The 12,993-nt window shown below is 41.9% G+C and overlaps 1 protein-coding gene across 4 annotated transcripts; it reads right to left on the bottom strand.

Moving 5' to 3' along the window:
• Positions 1-1,198: 1,198 nt before the first annotated feature.
• On the bottom strand, positions 1,199-11,681 carry LOC111848897 (beta-galactosidase-1-like protein 2). Of its 4 annotated transcripts, XM_023821289.2 has the most exons (21): positions 10,807-11,034; positions 10,643-10,730; positions 9,403-9,588; positions 9,219-9,287; positions 8,469-8,564; positions 8,002-8,110; positions 7,519-7,611; positions 6,878-6,959; positions 6,683-6,747; positions 6,204-6,288; positions 5,947-6,084; positions 5,593-5,673; positions 5,343-5,446; positions 4,752-4,898; positions 4,354-4,425; positions 3,802-3,880; positions 3,398-3,485; positions 2,343-2,454; positions 2,143-2,259; positions 1,717-1,791; positions 1,199-1,371 (listed from the first exon to the last, which is right to left on the bottom strand). In XM_023821289.2, the coding sequence occupies exons 3-21, from the start codon at positions 9,570-9,572 to the stop codon at positions 1,369-1,371; spliced, it is 1,785 nt and encodes a 594-aa protein (XP_023677057.1). In that variant the 5' UTR covers positions 9,573-9,588; positions 10,643-10,730; positions 10,807-11,034; the 3' UTR covers positions 1,199-1,368. The 4 variants fall into 4 exon arrangements, with proteins under 4 accessions (XP_023677057.1, XP_072557575.1, XP_023677044.1 ...); XM_072701474.1 differs by lacking the exons at positions 1,199-1,371; positions 10,807-11,034 and adding an exon at positions 11,662-11,681 and having other exon boundaries at positions 1,652-1,791; XM_023821276.2 differs by lacking the exons at positions 1,199-1,371; positions 10,807-11,034 and adding an exon at positions 11,153-11,283 and having other exon boundaries at positions 1,652-1,791.
• Positions 11,682-12,993: the final 1,312 nt, after the last annotated feature.

Here is a 12,993-nt window from a genome sequence, read left to right as displayed (position 1 = left end):
ACAACACCTGTTCACGGAATCTGAACCTTTTAGGCCTATATGTGTGTGTTAATAACACTCTCATATTCAGTCAGAGCTGTAGCCGATTAATAGAAAGAGACTGTATTTTGTTTTTTAGGAACTGACATGCGCTCAGAGAACGTACTGTGTCTGTATAGCCAGTCAGTTTCATGACAAGACGCGCTCTACATGCGAACCGCATATTCGGTGATTGAAGCATCGCGCGTTGTCGCCATGTTGAAAGATTAGGTTAGTAAAAAAAAAAAGTTGTTACACTGAAAACGGGTGACGAAACTACGGAAGAGGATTAGGGCCACCATGAAAATATTATTTGAATTCTGACTTTTTTCTCAGAATTCTGACTTTAATCTCAGAATTCTGACTTTTTTCTCAGAATTCTGACTTTAATGTCAAAATTCGGACTTTTTTTTTCTAAATTCAGAATTCTGAGAAAAAAGTCAGAATTCTGAGATAAAAGTCAGAATTTACAGGACTAGGACTAGGAATAACACAGGTGATCGTTATAATTACTAAACAGTGAGGACAATAACTCCACCCCCCAAGAACGAACTTGGGCCAGAATGAACCATGGGATTGGTCTCGTTTGGCAAGGATGCAACCAATACAACCTTGATATTTGGGGTGGGGTAGGAACAACATCTGAGGATTTTTATTATCCTCTGCATTTCTGTTCTTAGTGCTGGAACTGGTCTTCGGCAATGGAAGATCACCTAACATGGCAACACAAGTATAGTCAAGTGTGCATATTGAGAAACACTTTAAGAATGGAATGGCCAGTGGCACCTGCTGGTTAAACAGGAAAATGACAGGGCAGGTACGGATGTGTGTGTGTGTACGTACAAGTAATTACATGTATCTCTACCTAAGTACTTATGTTCTTGGAACTCCCACCGGTACTTCCATGGATGTCCACCCCAGGGAAGGTGCATCCAATCCTGGGTACCTTTCCCAGGACCCACCGGTCCCTCCTCCAGGGACAACCGGTCCCTCATCTTATAATGAACCTAAAAGGCATATTAGTCTTTACAACCTTTGGTAATGTTCATACGGAATCTCACAATGGACTCCTTACATTGAAATATTAAATCACAGAAATTTCTCCAGTAGATATTTATCACCATGACACATTCGGTTCATTCTAAAGACAGGGGCATTCAATTTAACTGTGTGACAGGGATTTGATAGCAAAGCTGATTTTTATTATATAATTCTTCATTTGTTAGGGACTGACATTGTAGGTATGGGGGCAGCATGAACACTTGGGAAACTTCGGTTTTTACAGGGAGGGGCCCCACATATCATGTGGTATTCTGGTCCTTGGCATTGTGGGAAGCCCTCTGCTCCATTTTACTGGTGGGGAAAAAACAAAATGCACAAATTTATACAATACATTTATGGGGCAACTTGGCACGCATGAGCTGCTGTCATCCTCATGTTAAATAAATACTGTATTTCTTTTTGATGCAATTCAAGATACATAGTGTCAGTGTGGGGAAGAAAAGTGTATGAAGTATGTTTGAGAATCATGAGTAAATGGATGGGGGGGTGGGGGGGGGGGGGGGGGTGGAGAGAAATGTACCCCAGAAATTAGGCTGTAGCACAGAGTTGATCAAATAAATTATAGCATATAGACTTTGAAATGAGACACATGTTTATTTATGTTTAATGGAGAGAACAAATGAAATGTTTTTTTACGCTGGTCTTTGCCAGATGAGGAGAGCAGGTACTCTGGATGTCATTCCCTTTTTTCTGTTCTTCAAACACAATGATCTGTAGTTTATGAAAAGGAACAGAAGTCAATGCAGCAGCCGAACGCCGCTTCGGCAGAAATGCGCCAAAAACATCACAACGATGCATTTTAATGCAGCAAAGTCAAGTGAACAGGTCTCAGAATCCAGCATGCATGCTGCAGGATGTGTACAACTATGCTAACACACTAAAGGTACGTGTCAAAGTTTGAAATTTAGTTTGAGCAATCATGAAGTAAATATTTTAAAATACTTCCACTTTTGTGTAGTGTTCAATTTTGGTGCTTGAATAGGACTGATTCTTGTGAAAATATCATGCATTTATAAAATAGTATTTCTTTTTTTTCCCCCAGCAAAAGATGTATGGACATGCCTCATTTTGTCCAGTCTTGAGCCAGGGTCCTGGGAGATAAAGGGTTTGCTGAGGCCCAATGGACCAGTACCGTCCAAGGTTCTGTCCATTCACAAAGACGACGCCTTTACTCCAACCCTGGGGATCAAAGTCAGTGCAGCACATCAGTTGGAGACGACATCTCCTTCCTCAAGGATGGGCGTTTCCTGAATGCAACTCACCGGTAGCTTGATAAATGTATCTGACGGGACGCCGTCCACGATCAGCGTACCCTGGAAAAACGCTGGGAGGCCAGTCTCCTGCCCCAGCGGTTTCCAGCACAGTGAGCTCAGCCTGAAACACAGAAAAATCGCCAAGTTCGCAAATGAAAGGCACCAAGGTTCGTTTAAAGAAATAGCACTCGATAAGCTGCACACAGATGCAGACAATGGACATGCTCAGAATCAAAAATCAACTTAGTTTGCCACGTACAGCCTCGGTACAACAATTATTTTTCAACAAGGACAACCAAACTGATAATGATGTGTTTAGTTTCACTCAATACTTGGGATGAGACTGTGGTCAAGCCATATGCACATAGTATGCTAGTGCAGAAATACTATGGGTTTTATGGTAGCTAATATATTTGCTCAAATCTTTGCAACAAGGCAAAATATGTCTCCTATTTGACTTGGAAATGGTCTTCTATATCTGACAAGTAGCCACACAAAGTCTCGTCCAACTCTACAGTGGTTTAGGTGTTATGGTCATTCAAATCTATATACAGCTATACCAAATGCATGTATATATTTCAGAGCCTACATGAAAGGCTTTTCTCATCAAAAGAAGAAACTGGGCAAATTTTATTTCTGTCAACATGGAGACGATACACTGCCATAAGTCTCCACTATGCCTTTTCATATTCAATTCAACTGAAGTGAATTTATTTTTGTATAGTGCATTTTCTCAACATTACATTGTCTCAAAACATTTCACATTACCCCCGCCAGAAGCACCCAGTGAGCAAGCCAGAGGTCAGTTCCTTGGGAGGAACCAGACTCAAGGGGGAGCCCGTCCTCCAGGGGGCAGCAGAGGAAGCCAGTATTACAGGCAACTAATAATGACTAAATAGTACAAATGCACCTTAACTTTTGAAAGAAAAGCCCCAGGGCTTCAGTGACAGAAGAGAATCTAAGAAATTGGTTTAAACCACCAGTAGGTGATACTAAATGGCAACTCGTAATCGCGCGTTTTATATTTATATAATGAAGACCGGCACACAGTAGGAAGTACAAACCTGTTCACAAATCCAGGCTTCATTTCAAGGCTGGTAATGGTACAATCTCTAAGTGGGACGTGGTTCAGTTCAATGTTACCAATCAGGCCTAAGAGAGAAAACATGAGGAAGAAAAAATTATTCTTTTTTTTCCCGTTGCTGTTTATACATTAATAAAATACGGCCTGCTCAAATCATTCAGAAGATCAGTGTTTCTCAAACTAGTCCTTGGAGACCCTCAGACAGGCTGCGTTTTCGCTCAAAAATGGGCAAAGATGTGGTCTGTCTAGCAGGCAACTGGCAGAGAGCGAAAACCATCTGGGGGCCCCAAGGACCGGGTTCGGAAACACGGAGGTAAGCGTCCCGCTTCAACCCTGCTGGAGCTCCCAGCATGCAAGCAGAGATGGGTGTGACTGTCACTCTACCTTTATGCTGCTTGTCCAAGGCCTCTCCATAGTTCACTCTGCCGCAGTTTTCCACAAGCAAACTCAGCTTTTGTTCTCCCTTTAATAAAATAATAAAAAAAAACTATCCAGAGAAAAATATTGCTGCAATAAAATAATATGACTCTCTGGCCTGGTGATATTTCATCATGTAAATGAAATGTGAGATGTTCTTCGAAGAGGAAATGCAAAACTTTACATGAACTGAAATCAGTAACATTCTCAAAAACATCTGATATTTTTATAAGCTTCATAAGTACAGTAATTTCCTTCTACCAACCCTTGTTTTTAAAGCCTCTATGTCTAATACAGAACAATATTCAGAGCTGTGTTTTACAGTTGATCAGTCCATTCGTTCATCCATCTTCTATGCAGTGTGACGGGGGTCCGGAGCATATCCCAGAAACAATAGGCATAAGCCAGTGAATAACCCAGGATGGGGCACCAACCCCACCACAAGGCCAGTGGTTCAGTAACCATCACAAACTTTAGTGTTTTGAAGCTATGGGGAAAAAAAAAAAAAAAGACATTTACCTGCCCATTGCGTATTGGTAGTTCCTGAGTCTTGTAGTCAAGGATGCCAATGAAGCGTTTGTCCACAAACACCTAGAATTGACAAGACATTTTTTTTTTCCAATGGTATGAACCTGCATTTCATATACCAGATATTTTGTATAATGGCAATAGGTAATAAATGTTACCAGTTGATATGAGTTGAGGAAGATGGACAATATTTATAATAACTGCATAATGAAGAGTAATTATATTAGATAGCTGGATCTTTAATGAGGATATTGAGCTTTCTGAATACAAAATAGACCCCAGGGATTGAATCCACACCCTTTTCAGAAAAATCCAGTTCTCCAACTAACAAACACCTCGACTGAAGATGCTGGCAGGATTGTTCTCGGTTCTCGGTTAGTCAGACTCACCAGGGCTCTGTCGCGCACGTGGTTCCTGGAGTTTAGCATTCCTCCGCCGGTGATGTTGGTCTCGTACAGCGTGTAGCCGTAGGACTGTCCGTTGCCGTTGTTCACCGGCAGGTTCTCCATATTGACGGGTCTTTCTGACTCATGAGGCTTAAGGTGGCAACAGAGCAGCCGGTCAGCTTTAATCATCTTTTGTATCGACATCAGTACAAGGGCACCAATTTGTACCTTTGCGTGTCACAGGGGGCTGTACCCCCAAGGGACTGCCAATTGCGCCCCTAGTTCTAGGTAACTGTACCTTTTAAGGTAGAGAGATGGACTATGGGGAACATTTTTTTATTTTTTTTTTTAAACCACTGGGGACACATTAATGTTGCTTGTTCCATGGTCCATTTCTGTACCTTAAAATGTACAGTAATGTAAGGTACAGAACCTGCCCCAGTGACACGCAAAGGTACCCCTTCCTTCTGAGTGCAGTCAACCAGGCGACTACAGCCTGAAACCCTCTAGGCAAGACACAAGCAGACATGGGATGTGTTCACGTTACATTATTTAAAAAAAACAAAACAAGGTATGATGACGGTCCTCTCTTACCGCTATTAGCTGAAGGGATTCCCACAGAGGCAGATACTGACCAATAACAACTGAAGGATAAGCCTCTTTGGGGGTCTCAAGAGGCATCTCGGGTAAGTCCTCACCTCAACAAAAAAACCCAAGAGGACTGATGTGATGTAAAAAGACAGAGTAATGTTATCAAACTAAAAGATTTACTGCATATCCGAGACTGATAACTAACCCAGACTTCTAACACATACCGACTCAGGCCCCAAAGCTAAATACTTACTGTGGTACCCTGCAAATAGTTCTCTCAGAAGGTGGTACTTTGTAGTATAATCCCCCGCCTCAGTCAGAGGTGCATCATAATCTGGAAGAGAAGCAACTCCTTTAGAGTAGCAAATGCTTAAAAACGGATTTGAGTCGAGTACTTTCCCTGATCCAACCCACTCTTCACTACAGCTGAAATGTGTCATGTCATTATCTCCAGAGTACCCAATAAGGGAACACTAGAATTCAGAGTAGATGGGAGGTGAATAACAAATGCAACCAAACCTTCGGTCACTTTTACATTTTCAGAAAGAGTTGACAACTATCTACATTACATCACCCCCGTAAAGTGGGATTCAGGAGATGCACGCACCATAGCTGTTGACCTGTGGCTTGTACGTCCCCAGATCTGTAGCTCCATTCATGAACCCGAAGCTGGTTCCACCATGGAACATGTAAAGGTTGATGGACATGCCCAGTTTCAAAATCTCTGTTACTATGGAAACCATTTCTGAGATGACAGAAATAAACAATCAGATAGGACCCCAAAAATCAGTTGTCATGAGCAAAAGGTCATACAGGATGTTGTAAGAAAATGACAGCGTGGGTGTGACACGGAAAGAGCCTCACCCTCAGCTTTAAAGGTGTGATGAGGCTCCGCCCAGACATCAAACCACCCAGTCCAATACTCCATCACGAGTTTTGGCTTTTCAGGCTGTGAAAGCATGTATGAAAAGCAACACCTTATCCCCGTGGGATCAGACTGACAGCATCACCAAAGAGTCTGTCTGCTACCGCTCACAGCCTCTAATGTCACCATCATCCTTGGAGCCCTGTGACTATCACAGCTAGACGTACCTGAGGAATCGGCTTGCTTCTATACTTTGTACCATTTAGATGTGATGCTGATGTCTTTTACGTATAATGGCTGTTAAACAATGAACTGTCCACCACAAAACCAACTTCCATGAATTCTTAAGCCTGTCTCACAGAATATTTCTTGGTACGTTTGGTCTCCCTCACCATACAACTGACTGAAAATGTCACCCAAGGTTAACAATCATGTTACATGCGGAGGTCAAAAGGAGAGGCAGACTGTTGAAACTTACCGCCATTTTCTCCAAATGCTTTCGTACTTCAGGTGTTAATTTTTGAAAATTGATGGTCTTCAGGGCTTTGGTAAAAAAAAAAAAAAAGGAAAGAAGAATGAGGTCACATTGTGTTGAATGTATATTTAATCTGAACACTGGAAATACAGTTTACAAAATACAGAGTGAGAAAAACTTTTAGGAACAGTTTAACACCTCCATTTACGCCTCCGCACTTGAATCCATCATGGGCATCCGATGTTAACAGAAGCTCACAGATTCCCCTGGACAGCATAGCCTATAAGGAAGAACATACACGGATCTGGGGGGTGACAAGGGGTGGCTGTGGACGTAGTGGGAACCACTGCCTGAATTATAAACAATGTAGAGTCATAGCATTTAGGTACCTTAAATGTTCCCTTATTTTCTAAATGCCTTATATTCATATTTAGATGTATGTGCCGCCCCAAAATGACCTCTGGCCCCACCTTGGCTACCCAACAGAATTTTCTGGCTCTGCCACTGAGGAAGAGTGATCCATTGGAGTAGACAATCATCCACCGTAAAAAAAATTATACATATACATCTCACTGGGAAATTTATAATGCCTGTCACTTTGTAACGCTCACAAAAGGAGGAAGCAAGACTGGTTCTAAAAATCCAAATATCCTTATAGCTTAGATGTAGCGACTAATCTAGACTGAGCATTCCATAACCAGAATGACAGCATTATATAAAAATGATATATGGAGATTGCAATATCATCTGCAATCTACAAGCGTAAGAATCGTCAGAGGAAAAGATACAAGTAGATGTTCTCCATAATAGCTATGAAGTAACACTGCAAGAATACGCACCTCTTTTATGAACGGCAAGCACTGGTCGTCTTTAGCATATGAGCCATATTCATTCTCCACTTGAACGGCAATAATGGGGCCGCCCTTATGAAACTGTAAAAGACGAAATGTAACCAGCCTTGCCAACAATAAAACCCTCACGGCCAACTTCTGTATGGACTGGTCTCATTCCATTTTCATTTAAGGAAAAGGATCTTGTTAACATGCAGCATCTAGAAAGTAGACCAGGTGAGCACCCTCTAGTGGACCATGGACGTATATGAGGTAAAGGAAGCTTGGTCTGTAAGAGGCCATTACAGAACCCAGATCCAAAATTACCAAGGAAGACCCCTCCCCCAGTTGGCAAAAATTACAGGTGAGCCTTTATATTGGTCATCATGCAGGCCTTTTGTTTGGAAAGGTCGAGAATCCCTAAAGCAGACAGTTATGCTGTATGATGGGAAAAATGGATGATATATATATATCATACAGAATGTGAGTCACCTGCAGGGGCACCACCCGAGGCATAAGTTCATCAAAGAACGAGTTGACCGCCTTCATGAAGCCAGGGTAGGTTGTTCTCAACTTCATGTTTGGGTCACGCAGGAGCCAACTGGAAATTTAAACAATGGATGTTTAAGAATATGTGTCTGCATAAATTGGACCACCTGGTGAGCTTCTGGTTTGAGGTAGCACACTACTAACTCGCCTACAAAACAAAAGAGCAGCATTTCAGAACAAAAAGCTTTACTGGCAATGTTTCTGGGTCAAAAGCAAGCTTTGAGCTGCAGCTGGGAAAGTTTTACAATAGCTCAGGAACTGGACTTTGCTTTTATGTCTGTGATATTAAACTAGTAGAGACATTTCATGTTTAACAAGCTTGCATTGAGGGTAATTCCTACCACACACATACAAAGTCCACTCCATTCAAACTATAGAAAAACATACAAATTAAATATTAATTCTCTCACCTAGGTAAGCCCCCGAGCTCCCACTCTGAACAGATGTAGGGTCCTGGACGGAGAATCACCCAGAGCCCCACCCGGCCTGCCTCCCTGATGTATGCCCTGAAATGCCGACATGAAAACATCAAACCCATGGTGCCAGAGTGACAAATCTCCCCACCTCTTTGAGAGATCAGTTTTTTTCTGGGTCAGTAGCTTCAGCTGTCGGGTTGTCGTGTTTTTCTGAACAAAGAGGGAGAAAAGGAAAACTGTTGGATGCCAAGTGCACTCCAAGGGCCACAGATAATCTCCTGAAACGAAGGCCTATCCTCTTGTGTTTTGTGTGACAAAAGTGCTATTAGTACATTAACCTTTTTTTGTTGAGGATTAACAGTGAATAATCCACATGCTGCTAAGAGACATATATTTTCCTCAGGGCAACAGTATCAGGGCACTGTTATTCCAAAGCTGATTTGGCTGTGATCATTGGTTAAGATCCCAGGGTTGGCAGAGTGATTTTACTACTGAACTCCCAAATGCCCCAGGGGCTGCCTGACCCTACTTTCTCAAAAATGTCCATCACCTTGGATAAAACCTTCCGCAAAATAAGTATTTGATCGCACTGATTGCTCCAAGTTAGGTTTCTCTCAACAGTGATCAGAAAGTACAGAAAAATCCTCTGAGAGGCTTAAGCTAAATGAATGACAGAGAGCAAAGACAGTCTGTGCAGAAATGTGCGCGAGTCATGGCATTCTGAAGTGCGGAGGTCTTTCTCACTCGAGGTCCTGCTGTCCTTGGAAATCGAAAACTCCCCGTTCTGGCTCGTGCAGATTCCATGGCACGTACCTGGGAAGAAGAGCAGCAGCGGTGAAGGGCAAACCAAAGGAGCTCCAAGCGGCTCGTGCCAAGAGCGGGGCGGTTTAGTGTGACAGCGGTGTAACGGTTTGCTCTGTATACACACGTGGTGAGAGTATTGATCCCACAGGCCTTCATCTTCAGCAAGCGGTCACTCCAGTAGGCCCTGGGGACGCGGAAGTAGTGTATGGATCCCCCAAGGATGCGGATTGGCTCTCCATTCAGCGTGAACTGGGACGAATTAGCGGTCAGCCCCTGTCTCATATTCTTCGCCATTTCTTCGGTGTAATTCCTGAATAACAAAGCACTCAATCAGGAACACGGGGAGCTGCGCTAAAACTGCTGTCAACATGGGACTCATACAGCAGGGCTGCCACTTCAGAGACCTTATGCTGTACACCAAAGGGTGAAGTTTCTATGACAGCCTTCAGATGCAATGGTTCACCCCTATGAACCTGTACATGCCATACTTAAACACCAAGGTTTAAAGAGTATATGACAAAGAATTAAGAACCAACTGCAGGTCTGCCAACTCTCACACATCTGGCGTGACACTCACACTTTCAGACTCTCGGGCGCCCGCAAGAAATCTTACGGAAAATCTATATTATTCCATTACAAACCTAAGATTCGCTACATCAAAAGCGTTGGGCCAGTTTGCAAACCCTACAGACTATTTACAAGGTGATAAATCTGTTACATACATGTAAACGAGTGTGCAGATTTATCTAGAATTGAAAATCTCACGCCAGCCAGCTGACCAAAGTTGGCGAAGCTGCAACTGACAATATATATCAGGTATGGATGTACAGTATACGGATCTGAAGCACTCATGTCGATTTCATTGAGGTATTATCAGTATTGCACGGAGCAAAGCCTGGTAATGTCTTTCTCTCGGATAGCGAACGAGCAGCTCGGGAGGTTGGGTATATGCGTAGTATCCCTTATAGTTATAGTATATTACGTTCCGGTATACGCTGCAATAATTTACAGTGAAAAGGAAAGATGATTTAATCATAATATAATTTCCATCGTCTGTTACTTCATGAATGCGCTTTTACGAATACAAACGCGACGTATAAACTACCCCGTAAAATCACCAGGGTTAGACGGGCTACGTGTCCTGAGTACAGTTTTTTTTTCCATGGACAATTTTAAGTTTATGCAAATTTTCTATTAAAATGCGTTAAATATATTTTCCTTACATACCCACACACGTCTCATAGCAACGGTCTAGTAAATCTCACTGACATAACGCATTAGTTAACCGCAGGAGAAATACAAAAAAAACGCTGGTTTCAGTAATTAAATTTTCTGTTAAGAGAAGTTTTTCCAAGTTAACTCACCCTGTGCGCCACTATAGAGCATCCACAGTAACTGTGCTTTCCGCTTTGGTCAGGGACGGGGCAGCACGGCAAAATCTAGAAAAAGGACCTGAAAGGTGGCACACAATGAAAGAGGCCGAGACAAGCGTCATGTTTAGAGTTAAATAGCAATATATTGCACGTACTTCATGCGTTTGCTGAACAGCAAATCAGCACGGTTCTGATCCGCGGGCACTTCGCCTTTTGTACTCCGATTTACACTAGGGAGCCTAAGTTAATGGTTCCACTATTATTCTTTCACTATGTGCAGAGTCTTGCAATAAACTTTAACCTCGCCTTATTTTTTTCCGCCTGGGATTTAACTCCACCCAGACTGGGTAAGCGGAAACCCAGAGTAGCTAAGTTTTGCTACATTGTATCTTAAATGGCGCTGGTGATTTCAGTTATTTTATAAACACCTACGGAAATGTATAACAGTAAGTATGTTGATATATGAGTCACTTTCATTAAAATGCATTTAACAACACTTACTGGGTTAAAATGTTGAGCTGGAATTTTCAGATTTAGAATCCTAATTTAGGTAGTTATACAGTAAAACGCAAGATCCGTGCGCACCCTAAAGTATTTCGAGGTTCACCTATAGATGGTGCTGTAAAATCAAAACGTATTTAGACAACCTGAATGGTGAGTATTTGCTGAATCAACACATCTTGTACCAACCATAAAGGCCTCCGTGTTGTTCAAATGTGTTAACAACAACGACGGAAACTTGAGTTCTTTTTTATGTTTTCCGTTGAGTTTCTATAATTTATGTTTCCCAGACTATTTGGCATACAGCTTTCTGATTATCTTCACCATTTTGACTATTTGCTTATTTTCATTTTACAATACACTTTCATTCATGCATCCAACTTTAATACTACATAGGTTTCTCATACTACAGTATCTGTGTCTAACTGTAAGTTAAGGTTACCGCAGGAAACCTCTGTCACTGTCCATGTTTGGTAGCATTAATTATGTAACGTACACGGCTTACATACATCTGAATCGCTGAGGAAATATCCCACCCATCAAGTATTGGATTGGCTGGTGCGTAGGCTATATGTTGACATCGATGAAGAGCCAACCAGCATTTAAATCCCTAAACAAACCTGTTTCCATTGGTCAGATCTTGAGGATGTACTTTACTCTTGCATGTATGCCTTGTACATCATGGCATTACTAAGAAGGATGAATGTCGCTACTCGCCAATCTTCTACTGCCAGTTTATCAGAACTCAGTCCCCGTTTTTTTAGTTACATGTGTTCTGTTTCTCATTTTGAGAGCAAGCTTTCTATATGGGGGTAAACCAAATGCTTCTCAAAATACATGTCCAACCAATATACACTTCCACAACAACTTATTTTACACGTCGAAATGGCCTCCAACCAATTCACCCCAATAACAAATTAAAGAAGTATACCATTGACATCACACAGCACATGATTACTCTGCTCATACCATAATACCAAGGCTTTCACATTTCTAGATGTAACAGAAGTAGCCTAAAGCGGAAATGGTTAAATGCAAATCAGCTATGGCTTACGGCCGTTACACGCTTATCACCCGGGACAATAAAACTGAAATAGGGGTTCGAGTTTCACAGCGTATCAGATTTAATTTGGGTGTTGGCTGTCCCACCTAGAATAATTTTTTTTGGACTTACTGTTTGTCAGAAAAATATTCAGTGAGATTAGAAGCCGAGAACTGCTTGATTTTGCCAAATGAGATCACAACATAACTTAATTTAAAATAAAGAGACAGAACTTGGTTTGTTCAGTTTATGAAAACTTTGCCTTTGATATGTGACTTATGTATAGATTTTTAGATTCAGAAATAAAACTAGAAGTTGTGTTTATGCGGCTTGTATTAGCATTAACAAGAACCCCCTTTTTCACCCGTCAAGATCGATTATAATGGCGAGCAAACGGGATAACGCCGCTGTAGCAGATCGGGAAGAGGGAGCTGAATCGGAATTAACGTCCTCCAAATCTCCTTTATCCTGCTGTGGAGTTTCGTATTCGTAACGTATGCGCAATAAGGTGTGTCTGCAAACAATAATTTCCACTTAATGACGTTTTCTTTTCACCCAAGAAAGAACACAATGCCACTAGAAGAAATTTATTCGGTCCCAGAGAAAATTACTTTGTGGATGGGGGTGAGGAGTCTGAGCTTAAACTGTATTCACTTTAGAAACTCTGTCTCACGTTCAAATGAAAATTTAACCACCACGTGAGGCCAAGGCTCCCTCATCTGAGTCCGTGGATTTAAAGGGTAATTAGACCGGGGCTGCCAACCTCGGTCAGCTGGCTGGAGTGAGATTTTCAATTCGA

This window comes from Paramormyrops kingsleyae, chromosome 17 (assembly GCF_048594095.1).
Source record: "Paramormyrops kingsleyae isolate MSU_618 chromosome 17, PKINGS_0.4, whole genome shotgun sequence".
NCBI classification, from domain to species: Eukaryota; Metazoa; Chordata; class Actinopteri; order Osteoglossiformes; family Mormyridae; genus Paramormyrops; species Paramormyrops kingsleyae.
Note: the sequence above shows the minus strand (reverse complement) of the source record. Positions and strands in the feature narration are given on the sequence as shown.